Genomic DNA, 25,988 nt, shown 5'->3' on the forward strand with positions numbered 1-25,988 from the left:
TCCCAGTTGGAACTGAAACCAACCCCAACAAACACAAACAGCTTTGTCCAGCATAAATCTAACCAAAGGTCTCTTCCAGGCACAGAAATATTAACTCAAACCCACCTAAAACTATACCTTATTTCTAATGTTTACCAATACAAATATAAATCCCTTAAAACTTCCTTTGTTTTCCCAACATGGATTTTTGACCCGTTTTTGTACCTCTCCAAGAAGATCACACATTTTAGGTGGTATGGAGTTGGTAGATATTGTGACACACAAGGTATCAGAATAGAGTGGGGCAGACTGCTGGAGTGGAGAATCTTTTTCGATCTGGTATTGGTCATACATTGGTAAACATTGGTAAATAATCAAAGAGTTGGGCAATCTATTCCATTACCACCAATGGTTGCTAATTTTAATTTAGGAATCAACGTATTAAAATTAATTTCTTCTTTGAGTTCACGTTCTCACATCATCAGCCTCTGAAACAAACACTGACCATTATTTGGGACATCAGTTGTTTATGTGTTATACCTGGTATCTGTTCTGTCCCAGAATTAAAATTTGTTAGGAAACCAATTCCTATAAAATTATATCTCCTCTATAATCAAGCCTACAATCTCATGATGAATGAATTCATAATATGTCCAGTGTCAGAACAGTTAAAGTTCTGGATGACAAGTGAAGGAGAGTTCCACAACGTGACGCAGAATGAGATGTTAAATCAGGTCACAGCTCCCTCATTCCAGATACCTAATTTTAATTCTTTGAATTATAAAAGGGGAGAATGTAGGTCACTATTTTAATCAAGAACTTTTTTTTGTGGGGGGGGGGTGAAATCAACCACAAGTAGGTGACTAATTGAAATGGGATTCTGTGCTCAATTTATTTTGGGAAGCACATTATATATCTCTTACGTAGAACGAAAGAAGAATAAATTAATGCCAAAAAATGCTCTTCTTTTGGAACCAATTCCATTTATTTAGGATGAAGTTGGAATTTTCAACATTAGGAACATATGGGGGAATGGTTAAGTACTCTTATTGTTCTAATGAAGACTTTCAATTATATAGTGCTTTTCATGACCACTGGACATCTCAAAATGCCAATGAAGTGTTATAGAAATGTGCAGCCAATTTGTGCACAGCAAACTCTGATAAGCAGCAACTTTATTATAACCAGACAATCTGTTTTTGCGATTTGATTGAGGGAGAAATATTCACCAGGATACCGGGGATAACTCATTTGCCTTCAAAATAGTACCTTGGGATCCTTACTTCCACTCAAAACAGGAGGTGGGGCATCACATTAACATCACCTCAGAAATATGGCACCGCCAGCAGTGCAGCACTCCCTCGCTATTGCACTGGACTGACAGCCTTGATTTTTGTGCTCAAACCCTGGAGTTTGATTCTTCAAATAAGGCATGTGTAATTTATACATGTAAAATACTAGCTGCTCCCCCACGGCATGTTGCAAACATGGATCAAGACTAACTATAACATTTAAAAGATTGCATGTATAAAGCACTTTTCTTGATGTCAGGATATTCTAAAGCTTTTACAGTCAACGGAATGAGTGAAGGCCTTAATAAGCTGGGGTCATATGCAAATCATAGGGTTCCAGCACAACTGAACAGCGAGCAGCTGAACCCATGCATTTTGAACAGAATGATGCAGGAAACTCGGAAAACACCCAACAAGGAAACCACAGTGTTGATTTTTTGTGAGATCAGGTGAAGGACGAGTGCAGGTAAACATTAAAATGATTCAGGGCTTCTGCTTGTGCCATTAGGCGGGCTTTGGGTAAACCTGCAAACTAAAAGAGAAATTAACCAACCATCCTAAGATATTCAAGGTTGGAAGAAGCCTTTAACACAAATGGCACTGGTGTGAGTTTATTCAGCAGGAGATTTGAATTTTGAAGGAATTCGCTTTTAAATGGCTCCTCACAGAATCTAAGGATTGGCAAATTAAGAACTTTTCAGATGTTATCACTGCTGTAATGGAGGAAGCGGGGCAGCAAACTTACATACAGCAAGATCTTATAAATAGAAAAATGATAATGACTAGATAATTGGTTTTCTGATGTTGGTTGAAGGATCAATATTATCCAGAACACAAAGGAAAACTGCTGTTCTTCTTCAAGCAGGGGCTGTTTAGCACAGGGCTAAATCACTGGCTTTGAAAGCAGACCAAGGCAGGCCAGCAGCACGGTTCAATTCCCAGAACAGCCTCCCCAAACAGGAGCCGGAATGTGGCGACTAGGGGCTTTTCACAGTAACTTCATTTGAAGCCTACTTGTGAAAATAAGCGATTTTCATTCATTCATCCAAGAATATCTCTGGACAAACGTCCGTATTGAATGGGGAAAATAATAAGAGGTTCCCCCTTACCAGTCGTGTAACTCGCCTCGCTTCCCAATAAGGCTTGGAATCATCGACAGCTTTCCCCACTTTCTTACCGGCTTCATCGAGCTTAACAGTAGCTTCGACTAAAACAGTCCGAAACTTCTGCCGAGCTTCCTGCAAGACAAATAACAGACTTGGTCACACACAAAAACAAACTACTTTAATACTTTAAAAAAAAAAAGAGGTACAAGTTTCAGTCCGCAGTAAACAATGAAAACTAACGCCGGACGAGAACAGGGCAGTCCTAATCCCTACTTGTTACATCAGGAGTACAGGCCCTACCTTCATTTACGTTAGGCACATTAGTGTTTCCTTTTTTCTTTAAATTTAGAGTACCCAATTCTTCTTTTCCCAATCAAAGGGCAACTTAGCACAGCCAATTCACCTACCCTGCACATCTTTTTAGGCTGTGGGGGTGAAATCCACGCAGACATGGGGGATCACGTGCCAACCTGACACGGACAGTGACCCGGGGCCGGGATCGAACCTGGGTCCTCGGTGCCGTGAGGTAGCCGTGCTAACCACTGCACACTGTGTTGACCCAGGCACATTGGTGTTAACACTACTTCTCCACAATATACAGGAAAACCAAGAAGGTAATTGCCAAAAGGTTTGTTAAGATGGTCATCTTTTCTTAGTAACTGCCTCTCCCACTTGTTAGCAGTTGCATCCAGAATCTCATCAGTAAAGTGACCAGGTGCAAACAGCTGTTTGAAAGTACTGAAGAACCTGACTTTACCCAAAATCAGCAGAACCTTTTAAATAATCATAAGAATTTGCAAGGCAAGAACACCCTGCCCAAAAGAACTGCACACGTAATGCATTTTTAAAAAAAAAAAAGAGTACCCAATTAATTTTTTCCAATTAAGGGGCAATTTAGTGTGTCCAATCCACCTATCCTGCACATCGTTTGGGTTGTGAGGGTGAAACCCACCCAAACACTGGGAGAATGTGCAAACTTCACACAGACAGTGACCCACAGCCGGGATCGAACCTGGGACCTCGGCGCCATGAGACGGCAGTGCTACCCACTGAGCTACCGAGCTGCCCACAGCACGCGTAATGAATTACGTGCAACACCTTTGTTAGTGACTGCAATGGAGCTGACAAGCTGTCATTTGCCTGCATCTGTCGGGTGGCTGCTGATATCTCTAATTATAGATTATTAACTTCAGGAAGATATTCACAACCGTCTGAATTCATGTTGATTTGTGTTATCCGTCTCATTAGAGCAGTCAAAGCATAGAATTCTCTGCAACACATTATTGGACAGTTGTTTAAAAGAGGAAGATGGAAGGAGGGATACAAAAATAAAGGAATTAAAAGAAAGGACTTGTATTTTTATAGAACTTTTCATGATCCAAGTATGTTCCAATTAAGTATTGTTTTTAAATATTGGTTCACGGGATGTGGGTATCGCTGGTTAGGTCAGCATTTATTCTCCATCCCTAATTGCTTAACCTTCTGACTCAGAGACAAGAATACTGCCAACTGGGCCACGGCTGACAATTAAACAGCACAGAAATAGAAGTGAACAGCGAGGGAGAGCAAACCGAATTAGAACATCAGACAGTGAGAAAACCTGCAACACAGAAGCAGGTAACTAAAATGCTTGCCGGATTCCTGTGGGAAACCCACTGATACCAACAGATGATCAGCCTAACTTCAAATATTTTGGTGAGAATTGAATCATATTCGTTGCTATGTGTGAAAAGTGTTCAACGGAGAACAATCCTGTGACATGGACAACGATGTCCATTGATAAAAGATTGCATTCACAGCTGTTTGCAAAATCATCCAGCTGTTAAGTAATTCATCAATGAACACCACTGTTATCAGACATTTAACTCCCAGAGATCTCCAAAAATGCCAAGTGGGGCCATCTGATTGACAACCAAAAATGTACACAATGCCTCAGTATTCATATCTCAATAGAATAAGTTTCCTCAGAACAAATTCAAGATTCAAATGATTCAATTATTAATGTTCTTGTTAGAGTAGCACACAAAGGTTGGCTCTACTCAACAATGAACAGCAAGCAGGCCCCATTAGGCAATCTGAACAGGGCCTCTGCTTTAAGGTGACTCACTAAACCAAATCACATTTTATGACAAGGCATTTACCGGTATTAGAAAGGGTCACACCCTGCCAGTTTTTCAAGTAGGGCCACTGGTGTCTGAATCAACCAAGCCGCGATATGATAGGATTTGCAACAGTGCTTTGTCAATTGCACTTCACAATAGTATTAATATTACCATGAAAACCACACCATTGAATTTTAGTGGACAACTGATCAATCTATGGATCAGGCATCCCAGCAAAATACTGCAAGTATTGGGTTGATGCATTCAACAGCAATTTGGATAGATTTTTTTCAGAAAAGAACATTGGGATACTGTATTGGGGACATAACATGTGGTAAGTGCTTGGGAGGAACAAAAAGTGTGTTGGGTGTTCTGGTCTACAAACAGGTCAACACGGCTGGAGATGGTGTAACTCTATTTTATTAACAACTCAACTGTAATAACATACTGTAAGCTTGGGTACGTGCATTACCAGCTTATCTGTGGACCCTGTCCTATCACTATCTAGGTGAGGCACTCAGCACATGGTGAATGTCGGAGAGGCAGGCTGTGAGCTCTGTGCTCTGAGCTGGCTGCTGCTAGAATGAGCGGGAACTCTGGTGTCCCCTGTCTTTATAGTGCGTGTGCTCTCACTGGTGATTGGCTGCGATGTTGTGTATGCTGGTTGGTCCTACTGTATGTCCATCAGTGTGTCAGTGTGTATGTGATTGCATCATGATATGCTGATGTATATCATGACATCTCCCCTTTTCGCAAAGAACTGTGCCTACATGAGAATAAATAAAGTGTAGTGAGTGTGTCTGATCATGTGTGTGCATTATTTACATCAATATGTACATGTGGCTATGCTATATACATGGGAAGGTGCCAGGTGCTGAGGAAAACTATGTTACACCAAGAACGAAACAAATGCTATTAACAAACAATGAAAAACTCTTAAACAGTACGGCAGAACAAGTCAGTGAGTCCAATGGTGCAAGGTTTATAAATCAGGTTTTTGGGGTGGGCGACGAATTCGGGTTGACTGCCTCAAGGGTGGTTCAGGATCCGCCGGCTGAGGAATGGGCCGGGCCACGGTCGAGTGAGGAGGAGGCAGGGTATCCGGAAGCTCAACAAAGTCCATGTCAGGGACAACAGGAGGGCGTGGCACCGGTGCAGGATTTCGTAGCGAGCATGGAACCAGATGAAGGGCACGCCGATTGCGGCGGCGAATGGAGCCATCAGGCAAATGAACCAGAAACGAGCGGGGAGCCACCTGTCTAAGAACCTCAGCGGTTGCCAACCAGCCACCCTTCAGAAGATGTATGCGGACATGATCTCCAGGCACCAGGGCAGGAAGATCAGTCGCCCGAGCATCATGAGCCGTCTTATGTTGCTCACGCTCTTGTTGCATCCGCTGAAGTACCAGAGCATGGTCGAGGTCTGGGGCATGAATGGACAGCAAAGTGATCCTGAGGGTGCGACCCATAAGCAGTTGGGCCGGCGATAGGCCCATGGAGTGGGGCCGAGCGATAGGCCAGCAAGGCGAGGCAGAAGTCAGATCCTGCATCAGCAGCCTTGCAGAGGATCCTTTTTACAATGTGGACGCCCTTCTCTGCTTTGCCATTTGACTGAGGGTGCAGGGGTCTGAACGTCACGTGTGCAAAGTTGTATGCACTAGCGAAGGAAGACCATTCCTGACTCGCGAAGCAGGAGCCATTGTCTGACATCACGGTGAGCGGAATGCCGTGGCGAGCAAAGGTCTCCTTACAGGCCCGGAAAACAGCCAATGACGTGGTGTCGTGCAGGCGCATGACCTCAGGATAGCTGGAAAAGTAGTCGATGATGATGATGTAGTCCCTGCCGAGCGCATGGAACAGGTCCACGCCCACCTTTGACCAGGGGGATGTGACCAACTCATGGAGCTGAAGGGTCTCACGTGGTTGTGCCGGCTGGAACCGCTGACAGGTGGGGCAATTGAGCACAGTGTTGGCAATGTCCTCATTTATTCCCGGCCAGTATACAGCCTCTCGGGCCCTCCGTCAGCACTTCTCAATGCTGAGATGGCCTTCGTGCAGCTGTTCTAAGACAAGCCGGTGCATGCTGTGTGGGATCACAATGCGGTCCAGCTTCAGGAGGACACCAACCACGACTGCCAAGTCGTCCCGAATGTTGTAAAACTGTGGGCTTTGTCCCTTGAGCCACCCGTCCGTCATGTGGCGCATCAGACGTTGCAGAAGGCGGTCAGCCGCAGTGTCACGGCGAATGTGGGCAAGGCGTTCGTCAGTGGCCGGCAGATTGGCAGAAGTGAAGGCTACATGTGTGTCAACTTGGCCAACGAAACCTTCTGGGTCGGACGGAGTGTCGACTGCCCTGGACAGAGCGTCTGCTATGGTCAGGTCCTTACCCGGGGTGTATACAAGTTGGAAGTCGTACCTCCGGAGTTTGAGCAGAATGCGCTGGACACGAGGGGTCATGTCATTAAGGTCCTTTTGGATGATGCCAACCAGCGGGCGATGGTCGGTCTCCACAGTGAACTGGGGAAGGCCATACACATAGTCGTGGAACTTGTCAACGCCAGTCAACAGGCCTAGGCACTCCTTCTCAATTTGCGCATAGCGCTGCTCTGTGGGGGTCATGGCACATGACGCATAGGCGACAGGGGCCCATGATGAGGCATCATCTCGTTGCAGGAGGACCGTCCCAATGCCGGATTGGCTGGCGTCAGTCGAGATCTTCGTCACCCGTGCAGGATCGAAGAATGCCAGAACCGGGGTGGTGGTAAGCTTGACCTTGAGCTCCTCCCATTCACACTGGAATTCAATTGTCTTCCTGACAAGGTGCCGGAGAGCTGTGGTGTGGGAAGCGAGTTTAGGGATGAATTTTCCCAGGAAGTTGACCATTCCTAGAAAGCTTGCACCACCTTCTTGTCTGTCGGCTTTTGCATAGCCGTGATGGCTGCCACCTTGTCGGCATCCGGCCGCACACCCAACCGGGAAATGTGGTCCCCCAAGAACTTGAGCTCGGTTTGGCCAAAAGAAAATTTGGCTCTGTTAAGGCGCAGGCCCTGGTCCCGTATCCGTTGAAAGACGCGTTGGAGGCGACTGATATGCTCCTGCGGTGTGGTAGACCAAATAATGATATCGTCCACATAGACGCGCACGCCTTCGATGCCCTCCATCATCTGTTCCATGATGCGATGGAAAACTTCAGAGGCCGATATGATTCCAAATGCCATCCTATTGTAGCAGTATCTGCCAAATGGAGTGTTGAAGGTGCACAGCTTCCTGCTGGACTGATCCAATTGAATCTGCCAGAAGCCCTTTGAGGCATCAAGCTTGGTGAATATTTTTGCCCGAGCCATCTCGCACGTGATCTCCTCACGTTTGGGTATAGGGTAATGTTCCCTCATTATATTGCGATTTAAGTCTTTTGGGTCAATACAAATCCGAAGCTCGCCGGAAGGCTTCTTGACGCACACCATGGAGCTGACCCATGCAGTTGGCTCCGTCACCTCGGAAAGCAGCTGCTGCTTGAGGCGGTCCTCGAGGGGTGCTGGGACTCTGCGAGGTGCATGAACTACCGGGGTGGCATCCTGTTTGAGCAGGATGTGTAGGGCAGCGTACCCATGCCCTTGAAAGCATCCTGGTTGTGAGAGAGGATTGAGTTTAGTTGCCCTGAATTCCGCATCTTGGAAGTCAGACGTGCCTTCTGGAGAGAGAGTGTACTCGCTGAACGAGGAGGAGGAGTTTGCACGTCTGTGCGCCTAGCAGAGAGTCCTTTGAAGAGCCCACGATCTTGAAGGGTAGGATGGCTTTACGCGAATTGTGCATCACTTCGAGTTGGCACGACCCCGTGGCGGGGATGACGTTGCCATTATAGTCGACGAGTTGACAGATGGATGGAAGAATTGCTGGTTTGACCCTCAGGGTTTGAAATGCTGACCATGCGAGGAGATCTGCGGAAGCACCAGTGTCCAGGAGGAATGTGATCTGGGATCGGTTGACCGTCAGGGTGGCACACCACTCGTCGTCCGGATCAATGCTGTGCACCGACAGCGTCTGGTGCGTTCAACTCGGGGACAGCTTGTTCTTGTTGATGACAGCAATGCGGAAAGGCTCCCTGTCCTCAGTGTCACTGGTCTGTATGACGTCAGGATCGGACTCGGTGAACGTGGGTAGAATTGGCCGAACATTTCTGCGAGGCTGGTTAAACTGTTGCGAGTTGGCAGGCTGAGGTGCTCGACAGCAGGCAGCATAGTGGCCAAGCCTGCCACAGCGTAGGCATTGTCGCGCTTTGGCCGGACATTGCCGCTTTAAATGGGCGGAACCACAGTTGCCGCACGTCATGACGTCAGTGCGTTCGTTGCGCCACCGCGCATGCGCGGTGCGGTCTTGCGTAGTGCCGCGTTCCTCCGCGTCAATGTCCCCTCTTTCGGCGCGTACAAGCACGGGAGGCCTCGGAAAGCGCGCGAAACGGCCGCCCTCCTCCGGGCCGCGGGCCGGGAGGTACTCGATCGTCTGGACCCGCTCCGCCTCGTGGGGCCCCTGCCGCGCCGTTTCATGGATGTGTGAGTACCGGCTGGTGGCGTTCTCATGCAGGTCGCAGGTCTCGATGGCCGTCGCTAGGGTGAGTTGCTTGATTTTAAGGAGCTGCTGGCGCAGGGTGTCCGACATGACCCCGAAAACGATCTGGGCGCTTATCATGGAGTCAGAGGTGGACCCATAGCCACAGGACTGCGCGAGGATGCGGTGCTGCATTAAATAAGACTGGAAAGGTCCGTCCTTACCCTGCAGGCACTGCTGGAACCGGTACCTTTCGAAGCTTTCGTTGACTTCAACGCTGAAGTGTTCATCAAATTTTAGGAGCACCGTCTTGTATTTGGTTCTGTCCTCGCCGTCCGCGAATGTAAGGGAGTTAAAGATGTGGATGGCGTGTTGCCCTGCCATGGAGAGAAGAAGGGCAATCTTCCTAGTGTCCGATGCATTCTCCCGGTCTGTGGTCTCTAGGAAGAGCTGGAAGCGCTGTTTAAAAAGCTTCCAATTCACCCCGAGATTGCCAGCGATGCGTAGCGGTGGCGACGGGTTGATGTTCTCCATGCTGCAGGATGGCGGATTGCTGATAAGTTGCAGGTAGGTCTCACAGGGGCTAGTATACGTCCACTCCTGGAACCATGTCGTGTTGGGTGTTCTGGTCTACAAACAGGTCAACACGGCTGGAGATGGTGCAACTCTATTTTATTAACTCAACTGTAACAACATACTGTAAGCTTGGGTACATGCATTACCAGCTTATCTGTGGACCCTGTCCTATCACTATCTAGGTGAGGCACTCAGCACATGGTGAATGGCTGAGAGGCAGGCTGTGAGCTCTGTGCTCTGAGCTGGCTGCTGCTAGAATGAGCGGGAACTCTGGTGTCCCCTGTCTTTATAGTGCGTGTGCTCTCACTGGTGATTGGCTGCGGTGTTGTGTATGCTGGTTGGTCCTACTGTATGTCCATCAGTGTGTCAGTGTGTGTGTGATTGCACCATGATATGCTGATGTATATCATGACAAGAAGGTGGTGAAAGAGCTCTCCACCACTGTGGGTATTCCTGTCTGGGTCTGTTATAAACCAACTGATAGAGACTGAATACTATGCTACAGCAACGCTATTATCATTTTATTTAATCCTGTGGGTGTACCTGCACCGCATGAACTGCAGCGGCTCAAGGTGCGGCAATTAAGGATGGGCATTAAATGCTGGTCCAGCCAGCTACACCCACATCCCGGGAATGAATATATTTTTAATTTGTGTACAGGATGCTGGATGGACTTTGTTTTTTTTTTTGTTTAGCAATTGCTCGATTCCTGATACAACTCTGGCAAATGACAACGGAAATTAGTCTCAAAGGGATCCACTGGTTGCCAAAGAGAAATCTAACACATACCGGCTTTAAAATCTTCAAGTTTGGAAATTGGCCTTGGAACCTGTAAAACATAATGGAGCTCTGTTTCACAAACCCCTTCCCTCTTACACATTCTACTTACTAAATCAGATTACAACACCCGATTCTAGTCTCAGTAAGAGATAGGATGGACAGGATGTATAATATACCAAAGTCTGGAAATCATAAAGATATTCAATAGCCGAAAAGAAGGGGAAGTGACAAGGCACAATAAATTATAACCATTTATGTAAATCCAGACAACAGGGGCCTATTCTCCCATACCCCAATTATAAAATTGCGTGCATTGCGATTGGTGTGATTATTGGCAAGGCAGCCTTAAGCTCCAAGCATATTCAAGGCCTAAAAACAAACAAGTCCTAAAGACTGCTCAACCACATTTACTGGAGCCAGGGTACATGTGCTGGTCGCCTCCTGTTACATTTTTACTCGCTAGATTTAGCATCAGAATCTGAATGGCCATTCCAGGAAGCAGACCCCATATTTGCCAAGTGTGGAGGTAAAACAACAGCATGCATTTATATAGTACCGCTGGCATTGGTAAACATCCCACGGTGCATCCCAGGAGGGTTATCAAATAAAATATGACACTGAACTGCGTAAGGAGGTATTACATCTGATCAAAAGAGGTAAACTTTCAGGAGCATTTTAAAGAAGGAGAGGTCAAGGAGGGAAAGATTTAGGGAGGGAATTCCAGAGATGAGAGCCCAGGCAGCTGAAAACATGGTCACCAAGGATGCAGCAACGGGCAGAATTGGAGGAATACAGAGATGAAGGGGGTTACAGAGATAAGGAGGGGTGAGGCCATGGAGGGATCCGAAACAAAGAAAAAATATATTTTATTACAAACATGTATCAAAACAAGTTACAGAGAACAGACACCCCTGGAAACATGCTTCCCAACAATCAACTATACAGTCTGTACAGAGTTTTCCTCTTTTTCACCCCCCCTCCCCAGCGATGAACAGGCCCTCAAACACGGTCACAAACATCGCCCACCTTTCCTCAAACCCCCCTGAAGAGCCCTTAACTCACTTTTTAAAAATATATATATTTTATTCAAATTTTTCGGCCAAACAAAACAGTACAAAAGGTTTTTCCCTTTTTACAACAATAAAACAATAAATAACAGTGACCATTTTTAACAAATAAATAATATATAAACTAAATGGCAACTGCCATAACAAAAATAATAGCTCTCCCAAATAATAAAATCAAGCAATCCAATATACATAACCAAGTACAAATATCTATACAAAAACACCCCTGAGGACCCACCCAAATTTTGAGTGTTGCCACCACCACTGGACTTGTGGTGTATTTCTTCGGGGAGAACGGCAACGGCGCCGTCGCCAGTGCTTGTAGGCTGGTTCCTTTTCAGGACGCCATCTCCAATCTCTTCCACGCCGCTCCCTCCCCTTCTCCCATCCACTTACACACCATTGAGATATTGGCAGCCCAATAGTACTCACTTAAGCTCGGTAGTGCCAGTCCCCCCCTATCCCTGCTACGCTGCAAAAACCCCCTCCTCACTCTCGGGGTCTTCCCAGCCCACACAAAACTCATGACACTTTTCTCGATTTTCTTGAAAAAAGCCTTCGTGACCATCACCGGGAGGCACTGAAACACAAAAAGGAATCTCGGGAGGACTACCATTTTGACTGCCTGCACCCTACCCACCAGTGACAGGGGCACCATGTCCCATCTCTTAAAATCCTCCTCCATCTGTTCCACCAATCGTGTTAGATTTAGCCTATGTAAGGTTCCCCAACTCGTGGCTATCTGAATCCCTAAGTACCGGAAATCTCGTTACCTTGCTCAGCGGTAAATCATCTATTCCCCTGCTCTGCTCCCCCGGATGCACCACAAACAACTCACTCTTCCCCATATTCAATTTGTACCCCGAGAATTCCCCAAACTCCCTGAGTGTCTGCATTATCTCAGGCATCCCCTCCACTGGGTCCGCAACATACAGCAATAAATCATCTGCATACAATGATACCCGGCGTTCTTCTCCTCCCCTGAGTACTCCCCGCCACTTCCTTGAGCCCTTCAGTGCTATGGCCAGGGGCTCAATCGCCAATGCAAACAGTAACGGAGACAGGGGACACCCCTGCCTCGTCCCTCTATAAAGACGGAAGTAGTCAGACCTCTGCCTGTTCGTGATCACACTTGCCACCGGGGCACTATATAGCAGCTGTACCCATCCAATAAACCCTTCTCCAAAACCAAATCTCCTCAACACTTCCCACAGGTAGTCCCACTCCACTCTGTCGAATGCTTTCTTGGCGTCCATCGCCACCACTATCTCCGCCTCCCCCTCTGGTGGGGGCATCATCATCACCCCTAGCAGCCTCCATGTGTTCGTGTTCAGCTGTCTCCCCTTAACGAACCCAGTTTGATCCTCGTGGACCACCCCCGGGACACAGTCCTCTATCCTCGTCCGGTCCCGGGGCCTTCCCCGCCTGCATGCTCCCAATCCCTTTTACCACCTCCTCCATCTCAATCTGTGCTCCCAGTCCCGCCCTCTCCTGCTCCTCCACCTTCGGGAATTCCAGCTGATCCAGGAAATGCATCATTCCCTCCTTCCCTTCCGGGGGCTGAGCCTTATACAACCTCTCATAGAATGCCTTGAACACCCCGTTCACTCTCTCCGCTCCCCGTTCCATCTCTCCCTCCTCATCTCTCACCCCACCTATCTCCCTCGCCGCTCCCCTCTTCCTCAATTGTTGGGCCAGTAGCCGGCTCGCCTTCTCTCCATACTCATACTGTACACCCTGTGCCCTCCTCCACTGTGCCTCTGCCTTACCCGTGGTCAGCAGGTCAAATTCCACATGTAACCTTTGTCTTTCCCTGTACAGTCCCTCCTCCAGTGCCTCTGCATATTGCCTGTCCACCCTCAGAAGTTCTCTCAACAATCGCTCCCTTTCTTTACTCTCTTGCTTACCTTTATGTGCCCTTATGGATATCAGTTCCCCTCTGACCACCACCTTCAACGCCTCCCAGACCACTCCCACCTGAACCTCTCCATTGTCATTAAGCTCCAAGTACCTTTCCATACACCCCCTCACCCTTCGACATACCCCCTCATCCGCCAATAGGCCCATATCCATTCTCCACCCTCATCCGCCAATAAGCCCATATCCATTCTCCAGAGTGGGTGCTGTTCTTTTTCCTCTCCTACCTCCAGATCTACCGAATGTGGAGCGTGGTCCGAGATGGCTATGGCCGTATACTCCGTCCCTGTCACCTTCGGGATCAGTGCCCTTCCCAGGACAAAAAAGTCTATCTGTGAATATACCTTGTGAACATGGGAGAAAAATGAGAACTCCTTACTCCTAGGCCTAATAAATCTCCAGGGGTCTACTCATCCCATCTGCTCCATGAAGTCCTTAAGCACCCTGGCCGCTGCCGGCCTCCTCCCGGTCCTGGACCTCGACCGGTCCAGCCCTGGATCAAGCACCGTATTGAAGTCTCCCCCCATTACCAACTTTCCCGCCTCCAGGTCCGGGATACGCCCCAACATACGCCTCATGAAGTTTGCATCATCCCAGTTCGGGGCGTATACGTTCACCAGAACCACCGCCTCCCCTTGTAATCTGCCACTCACCATCACGTATCTACCCCCACTGTCGGCCGCTATGGTCTTTGCCTCAGACAGTACCCATTTCCCCACTAAAATAGCCACCCCCCCTATGCTTCACATCTAAACCCGAATGAAACACCTGTCCCACCTATCCTTTACGTAGTCTAACCTGGTCTGTCCGTTTCAGGTGCGTCTCCTGCAACATAACCACATCTGCCTTTAATTTATCATAGAATCATAGAATTTACAGTGCAGAAGGAGGCCATTCGGCCCATCGAGTCTGCACCGGCTCTTGGAAAGAGCACCCCACCCAAGGATAACACCGCCACCCTATCCCCATAACCCAGTAATCCCACCCAACACTAAGGGCAACTCTGGACACTAAGGGCAATTTATCATGGCCAATCCACCTAACCTGCACATCTTTGGACTGTAGGAGGAAACCGGAGCACCCGGAGGAAACCCACGCACACACGGGGAGGATGTGCAGACTCCGCACAGACAGTGACCCAAGCCAGAATCGAACCTTGGACCCTGGAGCTGTGAAGCAATTGTGCTATCCACAAGGCTACCGTGCTGCCCAATTTCTTTAGGTGTGCGAGTACCCGTGCCCTTTTAATCGGCCCATTCAGCCCTCTCACGTTCCACGTGATCAGCCGTGTTGGGGGGCTCTTTACCCCCCCCCCCCCCTCCCTTGTCGACTAGCCATCCCCTTTTTTAACCCAGCTCCTTACCCGGTTCCCACGTACCCGTATATCCCACCGACGGTGCCCTCCCGTCTCGACCACCCCGCCCCATAACAGCTCCCCCTTCCCCTTAGCAGCAGCAACCCAGTTAACTCCCTCTCCCCCCCCCCCCACCTCCGCTATATCCCCCTGTAACGTAATTACACCCCCCATGTTGCTCCCAGAAGTCAGCGAACTCTGGCTGACCTCGGCTTCCCCGTTTGCCCTCGGCCCCCTCACTGTGCGAGGCCCCCTCCTTCCTGCGTCCCTGTTCCCGCCATAATTACCATAACGCAGGAGCAACTCCCGCGTTTCCCACTCGGCCCCGCCCCTAATGGCACAGTTCCCTTCTCCTTCCCCTTTCCTTCCCACCGGCGCCCACAGTTCCTCATACTCTTTCTCCCCCCCCCCCCCCCAACGAGGGGAAGAGAGAAAAATTACAGGATTGAAAAATTAACAAATTGAAAAATCATCCCCCCCCCCCTTCCCTTCCCCTTCCTCGCCCCACATAATCACCCCACCACTTTATCCCAGAAGCACTTTCTCTCGCCAGACTATTCCAGCTTCTCGTCCACAATGAATGTCCACGCCTCTTCTGCCGTCTCAAAGTAGTGGTGCTTCCCTTGGTGTGTGACCCACAATCTCGCCGGTTGCAACATTCCAAATTTAGCCTTCTTTTTGTGAAGCACCGCCTTAGCCCGATTGAAACTTGCACTCCTTCTCGCCACCTCCGCACTCCAATCCTGGTATACGCAGATCACCGCGTTCTCCCACCTACAGCTCCGAGGTTTTTTCGCCCATCTTAGGACCATCTCTCTGTTGTTGTAGCGGTGGAACCTCACCACTATGGCTCAAGGTATTTCTCCAGCCTTTGGTCTTCGCACCAGAACTCGATAAGCTCCCTTCACCTCCAAAGGGCCCGTCGGGGCCTCCGATCCCATTAGCGAGTGAAGCACCGTGCTTCGGGAAGACCCAGGACTCTTAAATTCTTCCTCCTCGAATTATTCTCCAGGGCTTCCAACCTCTCCACACACCTTTTGTGCTGTGCCTCGTGCGTCTCTGTCTTCACCACCAGGCCCTGTATTTCATCTTCATTTTCAGCAGCCTTTGCCTTCACGACCCGAAGCTCCAGCTCCTGGGTCCTCTGCGCCTCCTTTAGCCCTTCAATCGCCTGTAGCATCGGGGCCAACACCTCCTTCTTCAGCTCTTCCACACAGCGCCGCAGGAATCTTGTTGCTCCGGGCCCCATACCAAACGGCCACCTTCCGACGCCATCTTGCTTCGAGCTTCCCTTCCTTGCCGCTGCTCCAAAGGATCCACTGCAATCCGGCCGCTAACCTCTCCTTTTTCCATATATATCCGGGGGATTCCCTTCTATTTCACCGCACAGTGATTTTGGCCGTTAAAAATTGCCGTTGGGGCTCCCAATAAGAGCCCAAAAGTCCGTTCCAACGGGAGGTGCCGAAACATGCGACTCAGCTGGTCATCGCCGCACCCGGAAGTCCTTAACTCATACTTTATCTTCTCTAATCGCAGCAAGTCGTACAGATCACCCAACCAAGTCACTACCCCCGGTGATGATGTCAACCGCCACTCCAGCAAAAGTCTTCGCCGTGCAATCAGAGAGGCGAAGGCCAAGACTTCGGCCTTCTTCCTCTCCATGAGCTCTGGCTTCTCGGAGACCCCAAATATCGCCACGAAAAGGTCCAGATCCACCTCTACCTCCACTATCCTGGCGAAGACTGCGAACACTCCAGCCCAGAATCTTCCCATTTTTAAAGAATTTTAAATTTGAGTCATTGCCAGATCAGAACTAATGTAGTTGAGCAAGTGTACAGGTGATGGGTTAATGGGACAGTGCAAGTTAGGATACAGACTGCAGAGTTTTGAATAGCTCAAGCTTATGGAGGTGCAAGGCTAGGAGAGCGTTGGAATCATGAAGTCTGGAGGTAACAAATCCAGGGGTCAAATAAAGAGCCATTTTCCATTGTAACTCAGTGTACCAGAATATATCACATGCTGCTTCAAATGCCCGTATAGATAGACATCCACTTACTTGAAGACAAATTACCAAACCGAGGTACAGACAATAAACCAATGCAAATTTATTTAACACTGCACAGGTAAATAAACCGGCTAATGAACAGCATTCAGTACAAACTAGATTGCAAACTTTACCATTCTCCTTCAAATAATAAAATAAGATGCATTTTGTGTGGGACCTCGCAAGCTTACAGTGATTTTGAGACAAGTCAGTCATTTCTTACATAGCACATCAATACCATGTGGTTTTTTAATTAGATACAAAAATACAGGTTTATTGTTTAATTCTGTGCCTATACCATGGAACCAGATTTAGTTGCTGTTTTCCAAGATTCCTCTTAAGTGCATCAATCATCTCCACTACCCCACATTCGAACCACTCCAGAGAAAACCACTGATCAAACTCCAGTTCAGTAAATAGTAAAATACCCTCAGGTTCAAGAATAACCATTCAGGTTTCTTTGTTTATTTTTGATTTCTTTATACAAGGTTAGAACACTGCTTTTACTTTCAAGGTTGAAAATTATAAAAGGTGTTATAAATACTGCACAGATTTACACCACAGAAGCAGAACATAGGACGGCACAGTGGCACGGTGGTCTGCTGCCTCACAGTTCCAAGGACCCGGGTTCAAATCCAGCCTCGGGTGACTGTCTGTGTGGAGTTTGCATTTTCTCCCATGTCAGCATGGGTTTCCTCCGGGTGGTCCCGTTTCCTCCCACAATCCAAAGAAGTGCCGGTTAAGTGGATTGGCCATACTAAATTGCCCCTTAGCGCCAAAATGTTAGGAGGGGTTTGTCATAATACACACCAGTATATCATGGTGCAGATACACACACACTGATGGACACACAGCGGGACCAATCAACACACACAACACCGCAGCCAATCACCAGTTAGAGCACACGCACTATAAAGACAGGGGGCATCAGAGTTCCCGCTCATTCGAGATGCAGCCTCCTAGTAGGACAGAGCTTACAGCTTGCAGCACAGATCTTCACCATGTGCTGAGTGCATCGACTGGTTAGGACAAAGCAAAGGTCTTTAGTTTAATCTAATATCGTGTTAACCCACAGTGAAAGTATGTTCAACAGTTTCTGACTTAATAAAATAGTATTGCACTATTTTAAGTGTTGGTGGCTTGTATGTGTTCCACGGATCCAGAGCACCCAACACATCATGATACCAGGAGTTGAGGGATATTAGAACTTCTTAGACCTACCTGCAAGTGATCTGCCTTCCACCAGCATTCCGTCATCCTGCAACATGGACAACATCTGCCCACCGCCGCCGCTCCGCATCACCGGTAACGTAGGGGCCAACTGGAAGATAGTCAAACAACGCTTCCAGCTCGACCTTGAAGCCAGACTGGGAGGATGCCTCGGACACCAGGAAGATCGCTCTCTTCCTATCCACGGCCGGGGTCCATGCCATCCACATTTTCAATTCTCTCACCTTTGCGGATGATGAAGATAAAACAAAGTTCAAGACGGTCCACCTCAAGTTTGACACTCACTGCAGCACAGAGGTGAATGAAAGTTTCGAGCACTATGTATTCCAACAACGTCTGCAGGGTAAGGATGAACCTTTCCAGCCCTTTCTCACCCACATCCGCATTCTTGCACAGTCCTGTAGCTACGGGCCCACCTCCGATTCCATGATACGCGACCAGATCGTTTTCGGTGTTCAGTCGGACTCCCTAAGCCAGCAGCTCCTCAAGGTAAAGTAGCTCACCCTAGCGACCGCCATCGAGACCTGCGTGCTACACGAAAACGCCACAAGTCGGTATTCCCACATCCAAGCGGCTGAATCGGCGCAGCAAGGTCCCCACGAGGCAGAACGGGTCCAAGCAATCGAGCAACTCCAGGGCCTCAGCCTGGATGAGGGGGTCCATTTTGCGTGCTTTTCGCGGACTCCCGCGCTTGTGCACACCAAACGAGGGGACGTCGACGAACGTAATGCGCAGGCGCACACCATGTACGACCGCACCGCGCATGCACGGTGGCGCAGCGAACGTACTGACGCTACGACGGCGACAACTGTGGCTCCGCCCACTTAAAGCGACAATGCCTTGCCAAATCCCGACAATACCCGAGATGTGGCAAACTTGGCCACTGTGCTGCTTTATGCAGAGCAGCTCAGCCTGCCAACTCATATCGCTTCAGCCAGCCTCGCAGGAATGTCCGGGCCATTCAACCCACGGTCACCGAGTCCGATGCGGACCTACTACCCAACATTGACAACGAGGACCCGAAGGCACCTTTTCGAGTTGGTATCATTACAAAAAACAGGGTGTGCCCGAAGCAAAGAATCCAGCCTCTATCGGTATACAGCATCGATCCAGACGATGAGTGGTGTGCCACCCTGACGGTCAACCAGAATTCGTCGCCCACCTCAGAGACTTAACTTATGAACTTTGCGGACTTATAGACTTTCTGAATTGTTTTGTGCTTTGTTTGATCGTTTCCCTGGTTTGTATATCGTGTTGATCTTGTTATTCTTGTTGCATACTGCTTCTCTGCACCAGGCACCTTCCCATGTAAATAGCTTAGTTCTCATGTAAGTAGTCCTGTAAATATGTCTTCGCACCCCACACGTAGTTAGGAACATTCTCACCATACATTATTTATTACCACACACATACATTCTTTTATAAAAGAGGGGATGTCATAATATACACCAGTATATCATGGTGCAGACACACACACTGATGGACACACAGCGGGACCAATCACACACACAACACCGCAGCCAATCACCAGTTAGAGCACATGCATTATAAAGACAGGGGGCATCAGAGTTCCCGCTCATTCGAGATGCAGCCTCCTATTAGGACTGAGCTTACAGCTTGCTTCACAGATCTTCACCATGTGCTGAGTGCACAGACTGGTTAGGACAAGGTATAGGTCTTTAGTTTAATCTAATATTGTGTTAACCCACAGTGGAAGTATGTTCAACAGTTTCTGACTTAATAAAATAGTGTTGCACTATTTTAAGTGTTGGTGGCCTGTATGTGTTCCACGGATCCCGAGCACCCAACACATCAGGGTTATGGGGATAGGGTGGAGGCGTGGGCTTAAGTAGAATGCTCTTTCCACGAGCCAGTGCAGACTCGATGGGCAGAATAGCCTCCTTCTGCACTGTAAATTCTATGATTCTAAGATTTGTCCCAACTTGTGTTTATGCTGCTCATCCTCCCACCCTAATTCACCTACTCCTACCAGCATGCTCCTCCTTCAGGCACCATGCCCTAAGAGGGTGTTGCCGACCATGGAATTCCATTGGATTGGTCCATGATTACACTCGGTTAAGTACTGCAGCAGTTTGCCGTTGCCTTCTGCAGTGTGGTCCGACCAGGAAACTCTGCATATTGGAAGAATTCATAGGCTGATAATTGGCTTGGTCACATTACAAACACACCTTCCCTGGCCATCAAATCCCGAGTTGGAATTTAAACTTGGGGCTTCTGGCCAGAGGTAGGAACGCTACCCACCATGTCACAAGACCTCCGCACCCTCTTGACATAACTTACTATTACTCCCTCCCTCATGCGCTTATCTGGCTTCCACTTAAATGCATTTGTTTTATTTATCTCAACTGCTCAACATGGTAACAAGTTCGACATTCTAATTATTTGTTGGTGTAGAAGCCAACTATTTTCTGATACACCTGATAGGTAAAAGATAGCTATTTAGTGTAAATATTAAACCCCAGTTTTTAAATACCCATTTTAAATTCACTCATAATCTCAGGTCATCTCAAAACATACAGAGACACAAAACAGCGTGAAACAGCATAATTCCATTATAGATTAAAACAGCATATTTGCAAGACAGTTTGACACTATACTTGTGCTGTCAGATCAAGGACAGAGCAACACCATAGCAACGCCATAGTAATATGAAGGCACCATTGTTCACAATGCAGATAACAGCTAAGTCAGCAGAAGACCAGTTTAAGCTGGTCGCGATAACAGCACAGAATCGCATTCCATAACATGCGCAAGTATTCAGACATGAAACAATTAAAACTAATGTTGCACATTGAAGATTGACAGCTAACCGTCAAATCAAACTTATTTGATTCTAACCCAAACCAATTAGGATTACATAGGGGTGTAGATAGATGGCTAAAGACTGATATGATTTAGTATAACCGTGAGGGGTCCATTTGACCATTTTTATCCGGATCATTCTATACTTTGATCTAAACCAGTGTTCTTCAAACTCAGGGGCGCGACCCGTGGGTGGGTCGCAGGCGGGTGTCGGGAGGGTTGCGGAGCCGTCCTTCACGGCACTCCCGATCGCGCAAATCCCCGCGCAGCAGCCGGCGTTTAATAACGCCGGCTGCAAGCGGCCATTAAAATGGCCAAGAACATGTTAAAAAAATTCGGCCGCATTGCGCATGCGCGCACGATCATCGGCGCGCATGCGCAGTGCGGCCGCTATTTTTTTAATATGGTCGCAGCTTAATCGCTCACTTGTGCATGCACAATTTATCATTTCATTTCATTGTTCCTTGATTACCTGGAGTAATTGTAAAAAGGTGCAATGAAGTAAGTAGTTTATGTGTGTAATGTTCCTGTCTCCATCTATATGAGAATAAAAGGAATGCAAAGCATGATTAGTCATACTCAATTTTGCATTACCTTTTGCACAATGGTGTTTACATGCTCATCTGTGTACTGTTCCTCTGTAACCGGGGGATTTTATTCATAGAATTTACAGTGCAGGAGGTCATTCGGCCCATCGAGTCTGCACCGGCCCTTGGAAAGAGCACCCACCCAATGTCCGCACTTCCACCCTATCCCCATAACCCAGTAACCCCACCCAACATTAAGGGCAATTTTGGACACTATGGGCAATTTAGAATGGCCAATCCACCTAACCCGCACATCTTTGGACTGTGGGAGGAAACCGGAGCACCCGGAGGAAACCCACGCACACACTGGGAGAATGTGCAGACTCCGCACAGACAGTAACCCAAGCCATGAATCGAACCTGGGACCCTGGAGCTGTGAAGCAACTGTGCTATCCACAATGCTACCGTGCTGCCGTATTCATTTTATTCATTTATTTTATTCATTTAATTTTTATTTTTTTCATTTATTTTATTCATTTTATTACTTTTTTTTTTTACAAGTTCGGGGGGCGGGTTTTATTTAATAAAATTTTACAGAAGAAATGCAGAACTTTGGACAGATGGAGACTCTATACTTGCCGGGTTGGGTCGCCAAGGGCGGCCGGGTTGGGTCGCCAAGGGCGGCCGGGTTGGGTCCCCAAGGTCGGCCGGGTTGGGTCCCCAAGGTCGGCCGGGTTGGGTCCCCAAGGTCGGCCGGGTTGGGTCCCCAAGGTCGGCCGGGTTGGGTCCCCAAGGTCGGCCGGGTTGGGTCCCCAAGGTCGGCCGGGTTGGGTCCCCAAGGTCGGCCGGGTTGGGTCCCCAAGGTCGGCCGGGTTGGGTCCCCAAGGTCGGCCGGGTTGGGTCCCCAAGGTCGGCCGGGTTGGGTCCCCAAGGTCGGCCGGTTGGAAAAAATGGTTCCCGGGAAAAAAGTTTGAAGAACACTGATCTAAACTATTCGCTATCTCTATTTTTCATTTTTCCACTCTAACTCTTGAAGTAAATGCAAGCTGTTGTGCCGTAAGCAAGAAACCATTTCTATATTATTTTGAAAGTTAAATTGTGTACAAGTTGCTTCTCTTTAAGTCCTTTTTGCTAGCCAGACTTATTAGAGAATAAGATTTAAGTGACTCTCAATTGTAATCCAATAGAGGCAATAAACGATTCTTATTTGCACCCGAGAGGTTTTAACTCAAATTACCACTGAGTTTTAGTGTCGCAAGTGCCGCTAGATCCCCATGGTAGATCTCTTACAGTTGGGTGCTGAGGTTCTTACTGAATTATCTTTTTGATTAATTGTCGACTATCTTGTATTCATGGTCCCTAGTTTTGGATTCCACCACAAGCAGAAACATTTTCTCTATGTCAACCCTGCAAAACCCCTTCATAATTTTAAGAACTCTATTAGGTAAGTTCAATCTTTCCATTTCTAAGTAAAAAATTGCCCCAGCCTATTCAGTCATTCCCAATATTTAGAATCTCTCAGTTCTGATATCATTCTCATAAATAGTCTGCATGCACAAACCAACAGCAAATTTACTTACTGAACAGGTAAATAAGCTGGATATTAACAGTAGGTAGAAACCCCCTACTATTCTCCTTGAAATATCAAAACAGCACAACCTCTCAACCTAATGTTGAACATCTATCACACAGTCAGTCGGTACTTTACATGTCACAGTGATACCATGGAACAAGATTTAGCTCAGTCTCCCGGCTGGCTTCTGACTTATTAATAGGCCGAATCTTAACCGCAACATATAAGCCAACAATCAGAAACAGCTAGCCACAGAGATGCCCATCAAAGGGATGATGAAAATTTACTGGCCCTGACCCATCATGGGCTGGTGGATAGAAATGGCAAGCTTGAAGCATTAAAATCAGCGAGATGACCTCCCAATGTCCCAGGAAGCTTTGGAGAGGCAAAGGAATGCCTTCACTTGCAGCATTAAGGAGGGCAGGCATCTAGTTTTGTTTTGCAAAACCACCTCAGTCAATTCATTATACAGTTGCAAATTTGTCTTTCTGGAGGAGGGACTCACACTTTGTTCTGCTTTTGACACAGCGCTGAATGTAAATGCTGCACATTGAGTGTCACTACCAGACTCAGCGTGTCCAGCAAATTCCCTAGCTGCATTGCACAACAGATTATAAAAACTGTTCAAAACAGTAATGGGTTCTCAAGAAACTGTAGATACTTGTTGAAGATGTGGAAGAGAATTTAAAACTTTGTTTTAAAAAAAGGAACTGCACCCAACATCCATAATTACACTAATTTCGGAACTTTGACTTGAAGTTTTGGAAAGTACTGTCTAAAGTCCATACTGGTTCCGGTTCAGAGGTCTTGTATAACAGACTTTACAACAATATATACCATGACCACCTTCTCTTAAACTCAGCTTAATGTATCTGCACATATTTACTCTGTTCATTTGCACATCGCCACATCTGGCTTCTCATGATCACACTCAATTGGAACTTTTTTTTAAAGACTGGGTTCTTTTTAAGAGAGCAAATAGAGAAGCTCACAGTGGAAGTGCTACCTCATGTAGGTTGTTAGGCCAACTGTTTAACTTTGGTCACTACAAGTATGGTCAATGAAAATACAATTATCATTTAGGAACAGCAGTAGAACGTTCAGTCCCTGCTCTGCCATTCAATGAGAACATGGTGCCAGAGGCCGCCAATACCAGACATTGATGCAATGCAAGGGGGAAATGCCATCTCATACCGAGATTCATCGAGCTTCGAGATGAAAAAGGCACAATTGCAAGTGAGACACAAGTGGGGGTAGGTTTGTGAAAAAGTGCTCCCTGATTTACCTTCTAAATAGTCTGGCTCTAATTTTAAGATTATGTTCTTGCTCCCCTATTACAAGCTTTCTTCATCTCCATCCTATACAATTCTTAAAACATTTTGAATACCTCAATTAGTTTACTCCTTGATTCTATGCGCTCAAGGGAATTCAAGCCAAGTTTATGTATCTCATCTTTGTTATTTGACCCCATGACATTCTGCTGAATCGGAGGGGCACCCCCTCCAAATCGTCCATCCTGAAGTTAATACACAAGGTGACAATAATGTAATCTCTGTGTGATCAGCCATTTGCAAAGTGGGAATTGGGAACTTAACTTTAACATGCCATTTGAAAAACAGCATCTCAGACAATGTAGTATGCCCTCAGCCCTGCAATGAAATATCAACCTGGATTATGTACTCAAGTACAGGAGTGGGGCTTGAACCCACAAATGAGGCTCCAAATTCAAAGTCCAGGTAGCAAAATGCAATTGTCACTTTTTTTACAATCTCGTACGCCCTCCTATATTTCTAGACAGAAAATTATGTGATCTGCAGTCATTTTTTTTTAAATTTAGAGCACCCAATTATTTTTTTCCAATTGAGGGGCAATTTAGCGTGGCCAATCCACCTACCTTGCACATCTTTGAGTTGTGGGTGCGAAACCCATGCAAACACAGGGAGAATGTGCAAACTCCACACGGACAGTGAGACAGAGCCGGGATCGAACCTGGGACCTCAGCGCCGTGAGGCAGCAGTGCTATCCACTGCACCACCGCGCTGCCCCCGTGATCTGCAGTCATAATGATTCCCATCAACAATTGTGAATTTTAATTTGATGGTTGCTTCGACTGCCTATCATCCTGAGATTTGCCGAGCCTGTGAAGAGTTTCAGAAAGCTTTTAGTTAAATGCATTAAATTTATGACCATTTGTGCCTCCGAGGCAAGCAGTGCATTTCCTCAACAACTTTGATAATTACTCTTCAAAGTATCGTGTCCTAATTAGATATACTGTTCCCATGAAACTGTCTCACAAAAGAACTTCCCAAAATAATTCTTACAAATTGAGAACACTTTGTCTTTGATCCCTTTCATTTACAAAGGATACGTGGAGATAGCCTTGACTCAGTGGTGGATCTCTTGCTTTGGAAACACAAGGTTATGTGTTGAGCCCAGAATCCAGGCTGGCACTCCAAAAGCTGAGCCAAGTTCTTTGGCGCGAGGTGCTAAACCGAGGCCCCGAGGTGGATTTAAAAGGTTCCACTGCATGTTTGAAAAAGAGTAGGGGAGTTCTCCCCGGTATCCTGGACTTTCCAAAAATAACTCTAACGTGATAATGAAGCTTTCCAATTTATTTAATTTACAGGGACCGAGCAGCAGTATCAGATTCTCTCATATTTGGTAACAGTTGCCCACAGGATGAGGGGAGTAACAATCTGGTCCTGGTGCACACTTAAGATTGTCACTGTGACCTGAAGCAAATACTGATTGGTCTCCAGTGGCTTTGCTCACACTGAGTGAGAGCATCTGGCAAATGACAACAACAGGAGTTTTGTACCACATAACGGGGCAGTGTATTACTATATTGTCAGAAAGAGGATGTTATTTGCCCTTTAGGATCAGAACCAGCCTGAGCAAAGGGCAGCACGGCAGCACAGTGGTTAGCACAGTTCTTCACTGCTCCAGAGTCCCAGGTTCAATTCCCGGCTTGGGTCACTGTCTGTGCGGAGTCTGCACGTTCTCCCTGTGTCTACGTGGGTTTCCTCCAGGTGCTCCGGTTTCCTTCCACAGCCCAAAGATGTGCAGTGTAGGTG

The 25,988-nt window shown here is 47.4% G+C and overlaps 1 protein-coding gene across 1 annotated transcript in view; it reads right to left on the reverse strand.

The window, feature by feature from the left end:
- sh3bp5b (SH3-domain binding protein 5b (BTK-associated)) overlaps window positions 1-25,988 on the reverse strand; it is a 97,014-nt gene that overhangs the window by 37,904 nt on the left and 33,122 nt on the right. The window contains exon 3 of the mRNA XM_072509812.1: window positions 2,381-2,509. Coding sequence (XP_072365913.1) covers window positions 2,381-2,509 — 129 coding nt within the window. The remainder of the gene's footprint in view (window positions 1-2,380; window positions 2,510-25,988) is intronic.

The sequence above is a fragment of the Scyliorhinus torazame genome, chromosome 6, assembly GCF_047496885.1.
Source record: "Scyliorhinus torazame isolate Kashiwa2021f chromosome 6, sScyTor2.1, whole genome shotgun sequence".
NCBI classification, from domain to species: domain Eukaryota; kingdom Metazoa; phylum Chordata; class Chondrichthyes; order Carcharhiniformes; family Scyliorhinidae; genus Scyliorhinus; species Scyliorhinus torazame.